Source organism: Calidris pugnax, unplaced genomic scaffold, assembly GCF_001431845.1.
Source record: "Calidris pugnax isolate Ruff unplaced genomic scaffold, ASM143184v1 scaffold107, whole genome shotgun sequence".
In the NCBI taxonomy this organism is placed as follows: domain Eukaryota; kingdom Metazoa; phylum Chordata; class Aves; order Charadriiformes; family Scolopacidae; genus Calidris; species Calidris pugnax.
Genome location: NW_015090901.1, coordinates 1,918,992 through 1,926,237, shown reverse-complemented (window position 1 = coordinate 1,926,237; position 7,246 = coordinate 1,918,992). Strand labels below are relative to the sequence as shown.

Below are 7,246 nucleotides of genomic sequence, written 5' to 3'. Positions count from 1 at the left end.
AAAAAAAAAAAAAAAGTGAAATCTTAGTCTTAAGGAGACTTTTTGAGTCCTTTTGATTCATCTATGCCTTTATAATACCTTCTGTATAATTACCTCAAGGGTAGAAAAAACCTTGTATGTTATTTGTAAACTACACACACAACAAAGGATAAAAGTTTGTAGAGGTAACACAGCCCTTCTCACACCAACAAACAACTGTTTCAAAACAACCGTGGTCTGAAAACCACTTCTTTAATGCTAACATTTAAGACTACTACTAGTAGTAACCAAACCCACCAGCTTTTGGAACTAAACCTATCAAAAAATTTAACAGCTTTGTGACTGTACAGTCTCTTTTATGCAGGCAGACTTTCTGAAAGGTTTTTTCTAATGTTCACATTAGAAATACAAACTACTTTTTTTATTAAAAAAAAAAATAGGATATATTCACTTTAGTTTCAGGATAACTTTATGCGGGGTGCACAAAACAAGTTCCATCAGGGTGAAGGGGGAGAAAAAAAACCCACAGTAGTTTTACAAAGAATTCTCATGCTACTTTTGGACTTGAGTTTGTTTGATGCCTATATTTTCATATGGTTGGGAGTTGCATGCAGTCAAAACCTTAAAAGATAACAACTTTCAAATCTGCATACGTATTTCCTTACAGCACTAACCTGTCATGACAGAAAGGAGGGAAACAAAGCCAGGAGAATTTTAGTCAGAGCTGTGGTAAACACCATACATCAAAGTACATACTTCCAGGCATTACTGATACTTTGCACCTTATACAAGCCACTTTAAAATTCTAATAAGTCCTCCCTCCTTTCTATCTTAAGGTCTCATGACTCCTTATGCAACAAAGAGTTTGGGTTGCCTCCCAATCTTTAAATTAACCTTGGCTTGGCTCAAATACTGCTTTGTTATAGAAAAGCTGACATCCATACAAAAAAATATTACTCACGGTACAAAAAGAAATTATTGTGAAACATGCCAGGCTATGACAAAGTCACAATTCAGCACTGGAAGGCAGCTTTCATACAGTACCTTTTAGAGCCAAGGGGAAAAAAAATAATATCAAGATGACTTAACAACTACAAGCAGTGGGAACTGACTTATTTCTTGTAAGACTGTGGTTTAGTATAACCAGCTGAAAAGCATATTTAATGCCAAATACACGCTGCTTCTGTCAGAAAATACATAGTAAAAACTGCCACAGGGATTTGAAGAAAGTAAACCAACTCTTGAAGTGTTTATATATTTTTCCCAACTATTTTGTGGTATATCCTACACCTTCAGGAGACTGAGTGCCACGCTGTTAATTGCATATTCTTATTATTTCGGTCAACAGCTTGCCCCAAACTGCTTCAACCCGGGAAGGAAGCCTCCACTTATTGCCGAATGCGCCTTATCTTTTGGTTTTTTTCCCTCGTTACGTTTTTCACTGGGTTCTACCCGTGTGACAGCGGAACTGAAAACATGAATATTCGATTTGAGACGGAAAAAAAACCCCAAAAATCAAATACTAATACGTCTGCCCAAGCTGCTGCCCGTTTGGGCGCAGGGAAGCCCCGCTCCCGCCTGTGAGGGGGGGCCGTGACCAGGCCGTGCCCGCAGCGCTGACCGCCCTTGTCCCTCCGGCCCAGCTGGCGGCCGCCGCCCCCTTCCTGCCTCGGTTTACCCGGGCACGGCCCCAAGGCGAGCTCCGCGGTACAGGCCGAGGGCACCCGGTCCCCCAGGCACCCTCCGGCACCGGGGCTCACCCGCTCCCCTCAGCCCCGTAATGGACGAAGACAACCCCCCCCCCCCCCCCCCCCCCAGCAGCGGGCCGGACCGTTAGCGGCCCCACAGTGAGCGGGGCACCGAGGGTCGCAGCCCCTCAGGCCACGCAGCCCGTCAGGCTTCACCGCCCGCCCCGCGAAGCCCCGGCGGGTACCTGCGAGCCCCGCTGGCTCCGCCACAGCTTCAGCTGGTCCGAGGCGTCGTCCCGGCTGTCAGCCATTTTGCAATCTCAGGCGACCCCCCCCCTCCTTCTTTCCTTCCCTCAAGACAAGGAGAGCGGTGCGGGGAGAAGCGAGCGGTGGGGCTGCGCTCGCTACCCACGAGAAGGCAGCAAAAGAGAAGTCACCCCGCGGGGAACCGTCGCCACCGCCGTGTCCCGCAGCACCAGCAAGTAGCGGGAGCGCCCGCACCTACGGCTCCTACCCCAGCGCTGCGCCCGCCCACCGCTACCTCCTCGACCAATCGCGCTGCGCCCAGCGGGCAGCGCGAGCTGTGAATGGCTGAAGGGAGCGTCAATCAGGCGCAGTGAAGGGGGCGTCGGAGGCAGCCCGCCGCCTCAGCCTGTGGGGCGGTGGTAGCGGGGCACTCTTGTTACTCGAGTTTGAGTAATTAGCTGTGTGAGTAGCTTAATTTTTGGCGTGGTTTCAGTTTTGAGACATCAGAACTTTCCAAAGGCTGCTGGTTAGGGAGAAGTTATTCAGTGGCGTAGGAAATGACAGGACAAGGGCACTGTGAAAACTGCCATTACTTTTGGGGGTTTCAGAGGAAGGGTTTGTTTCAGTGGGGAATTTAAACGTTTTAAGTCACCAAATCAAAGCGACTAAGTATATAGTTAAATGTTCTTTCTTGTATCTGTGCCTCAGATGAGGCACAGGTGATACATTAACATTGGTCACGGTTCACTCACCCCCATTTCTAAACAGTATTTTTCTAGAGGCCTGAGTTTTGTTACCTTAAAAAAACCCAACCCACTTCTGAATTAATAAGGGTTATACTTACAAATGATGAGGTAAATACAGGTGTCCCTTTAAGCAAAAGTGTTGTCTTTGTGTGCTGAATTCGCTGTGCTACAGCTCATAGGCCCATCCCTTGTACAGTAACAGACACAGAGCTGAGGGAGGTCCCCTGGGTTTGTGCCTAAAGAACATGCTACAGACAATAAAAGTGGTTAAGAGGGGGTTATTTTTTTCTATTTCTGAGGCAAAACCTTTCGGCAACAGGAAAAACCTATCTTTACCTATAGGGTTACATGACATTGTGCACTTCAAAGACAGCTGAATATCTCCACCTACCAGTTATTCAGTGGATGTTCATTTCATGGCATGTACTTCTGTATGGGGTTCCAGGACCCAGACAAGTGGGTAAGACTACCTATACAAGCCAGAAAACTAAAATATATATACCTTTCCTCTTATTAGCTCATCCCCAATGACTATGATTGGGGGTAATCATAGCAGATAGGAGACTTGTCTAAACAAACAGAAATTACCTAAATGTGGTTTGCAAGTTTTGTGAGTGTGTTGGTTTGTTTCACTCCCTTCGTTCTTGATAAGAATCCCAGTGTGGTTCTTTACAGAATACGTACTACAATAATGAAGCAGAGCAGCTGTTTACCCTGTCAGAAAGAAATTAAATACTTGTCTGCAAGATTATATCTACTTTTTTTTTTTTTCCTCTTAACAGATATGAAGAATAGCCTAGCTCATTATTGCAGTTGGACAATTGTTTTGTCTCGTATGTGTTATTATGTATTAAAGGGCTAAGACTCTCCAATTCAGGTCTGTGCTACATAGAGAATATCACTAGTGGTACTCCTTTTCCTCAGTGATAAGAACAGCAAACCCCCTTTCCTCTGCTTCAGCCTTATTTGGGATATTTCTTTCATGTCTCCAGGTCTCGTAATATTTTCTTTCCCAACATGATAACCAACATGATAACCAACATCACAAAGAAGAGCAAGAAAGGTAGATCACCTATATTTCTAGTACTTTTATACTAAATATACATCATTGGATTACACCTACTTCTGCATCATCTGTGCAACCACTGATCACATCCATGTACCAGTCTTCCACTGCACTTAAAAGATCACTGGGAAAGGTAAACAAGAGTAAATCCACAAAGATCTAAGCAGTTTTTGTACAGAGCAAGAAACTCTCTATAGTATCAGCCAAAGAAAATAGTATCCAAGCTTCACATCAAGGTCTTAACCCACAAGATCTTTTTCAAGATGCTAGCTCCCATTCTGCAAACTAAGTTTGTAGGCCTTGCCATCAGCCATTTCTGAGAACATTTAATGATCTTTTCAGGTGTTCATTCAGACTTACAAGTTGTTCTTCGTACAGCTTTTATTTTTTAAGGTGACAGTTTTGTAAAAAAAAAAATGGTCTTTTCATAAGAAAAGACTGATTGAGAAGTCCTTTAGACTTAATATCAGGAGTGTATACACGCATTTTTTTCAAATTAAGTAATTGATATTTCAGTTTGCTTAACCAGCAAAATGAGAGAAATGTAGAAATGTTAATGAGGAGTTGTTGTTTGCTTTTCCTTTAAAGTTTAACACTTCCTGTCAACAAATGTGTGTAGATAAATTTGCTTGTCGCCAACCTGTTTCAAAGTAAGAGTAACTTGCAAAAACTGCTTCTCTTTCACTTCCTATAAACCCTTCCTATTTATCTGTAATGCTAGAGGAAGGGATATATAAGTGCATGTATACATGTATGTGTGCATAAAAAACAAAGAAGACATTAAATATTGCCTAAGGAAAAAAAGCAAAAAAAAATCACAAGAAAAGCAGGTGGAACATCAAGGGCATGTATTTTCAAAAATTCTTGTACTTTAGCTTTACTGAAACCAAACAACTGTGACAAGAAAGCTCATATGCAAAGCTAAGTTAACTGTGGAACAAATATGAAATTTTTCTCTCATCTTGCCTTAATCTTCTCTCTTTTCAGTGAAGAAAGCTGCGGATGCTGGTTTAAATTCCACAGGTACCTTGCTGTGGGTATCTTTATTTCCTTTTTTCCCCCTTCTGTTTTGATATTTGATTCCTGCGGCATCTTATTTGCCTGGGTAAGCCTCCTGTTAGGTATGCATTAAGTAAACAAACTTCAAACAATTCCAAATTAATCATCTTTATTTAGCTGGGGAGACTGGTTCTATGTTGCTGCGTGTCTTTTTGAGGCATAATTTAAACCACACTTCACCCTTAATTAAGATTTTGTGAGATTAAAAGACATAATACTTAGCATTTGTATTTTGTTTTCTGTATTTAAAGTAAGTTTAAACATAAACTGCAAGGTCAATTTCACTCAAACACACACACACAGTCATTCTGTATATAAAGTTTACACACAGATCAGTGATTTACACCCAAGGGAATGATCTAGAATTAGTGGAGTAAAAGGTCTATAATGTTAATGAAACGGATTAATTGTTAATTAATCAGTATTGTTAATTAAACTGAGAACACTTATCACTGGATTGGGAGACTTAATTTTTTTCCCCTTCTACTTATATCTTCCAGAGTTTCCAGATTATGTACATAGAGATGAGGCTTGGATACATTTTCTACCTGTGCCACAGGGAATAAGGTCAGAAAGAAAAAAATAAAGACTCTGTTTCAGACTCATGTAATAAAAGTATAATTTATATTACTGAATATATTTTCAGTCATGAAACACATTTATCTGCTGCAACTATGAGGTAATATAATGAAACCATTCTTGAGACTTGAAATAATAATTGGTCTTGTCATAAATATCCAACCTTGGGATATTTACAGTACCTTTGGAACCTCTACAAATGACTTTTCCACTGATCTTTTTGCTGTTGTGTCTGATATAAGCATCAGGGCACAGAAAAAGCACTGAAAGAAGAGTGTATTCTACTTAACTGTTCATTTACATGACAGAGGACTGAGGGGTAGGTATGGCAAGTACAGTACAAGAAAAAGGTTGCTATTATATTTTAGAAAAACAGAGAAACATTATTAGAAACAACAGATTAATGTCCATTGTAATACAGTAGATGGAACATACTGTTTTGATTCCAAAGTGGCAATACACACCCAAAGCAATTTTATATGTCAAACTTGCAATCAGATAAACATGAAGTCCCTGCTATTAAAGGCCAGCCAACATCTGGGTGACAGGTGCTGAGATGTCAGACATAATATATGGTGAGAAGAAGAGATGGAATATGAGATAGGTAAAAATGAACTGGGGATCTCTGTATATACTCTGTAAGTTATGTCTGAAAACATTTTACTGGTTAGTAAGCTATCATGATAATATTTATCATTCAGTAACTTGTGTTACATGTAGTCTTTTTAATTTTGTATTGTCAGCCATCAGATCTAATGGAAAACACTGAAAACACCGTGAAATAGAACATCTTCAGAAGATGTGGACTTTAAAGGAGGATTGAGAGAATGATACTAGTGGAAAAGGTGAGCAGGCAAGAAGTAAAAACTGGCTTTTACAGGAAATAGCCATGTACATTGTGCTGTCAGTTGACAGAGTGAGATACTAAGATGGAGAGCAGGGAGAAAACATAGACTTCTAAGGAAACACACATAAGAGAAAACCAGGAAAAGGTATATAGGGAACCTCTTTTTTGTGTTTATAATCTTCTGTCATATGAGGACAAGGTCTTAATTTAAACCACTAGAGAAAAAGACTACCACCAGAGATAGAAAAGTGTGTTAGAATAGTAATAGTTTATAAGTTTCAAACGGTATGTTTTCCTTTTCCTCTTCTTTCATTCTCCATACACAATAAAGACTTCAGTCTACTGAAGGCTTCACACTACTGGGGCAGATATCTTCAAACTTTAATAATGTATGTGGTTAGTAAATGTCAATGGATACACCAGTCCTACAGTAAGATAAATTTTGCAGCATTTTTACCAAAAAGAGAATTTCATTCATCTATTCATATTTTGCAGCAATTTATTACATTGTATAAACAATGCTGCTGATCATCATCAAAACTTGTGTTTCATATTTTATGCTGGAAAGGCAGCTGCAATATATTATTGAGATAACTGAAAGAAGAATAGAATAATGCAACACTTTTCAGGTGATAAGGTATTCAAACATGTATTTAGCATCCTGGATATCTCAGCTGTGTATTTTTATTCCTAGAAACCATTATTAGAATTATTTCACATCATATAAATACAATTTTCTTCTGTTAATGCATTTGTTTTTATTTTATTTTCTTTCATCTTAGAGCACCAATAAGTAAGCTTATGAATGTTGTTCTGCATTCATTTTCTGTATTATTAGCAGTATTGCCTGAAGCATTTGCCTAATAGCAGTTAATAAAGCCTATATTTTGAAACATGATTTTGCCCATTGATGCTTCATTCTGCATAAGAAAAGATTTAAAGCTAGACACAGCAATATTTTTTTTTCTGTTGTTAGAATCAGAAGCTCTTAAGCTTTTAAATGGGTCATCCATCCAGTATGACTTAGTCACATGTG

At 39.7% G+C, this 7,246-nt stretch overlaps 1 protein-coding gene across 1 annotated transcript in view; it reads right to left on the bottom strand.

Annotated features, from left to right (window-relative positions):
- The window catches only part of CAT (catalase), a 25,642-nt gene extending 23,450 nt beyond the window's left edge, over positions 1-2,192 (bottom strand). The window contains exon 1 of the mRNA XM_014948875.1: positions 1,913-2,192. Within this exon, the coding sequence (XP_014804361.1) occupies positions 1,913-1,978 (66 nt within the window). The 5' untranslated portion in view covers positions 1,979-2,192. The remainder of the gene's footprint in view (positions 1-1,912) is intronic.
- Between the last annotated feature and the right edge of the window lie 5,054 nt (positions 2,193-7,246).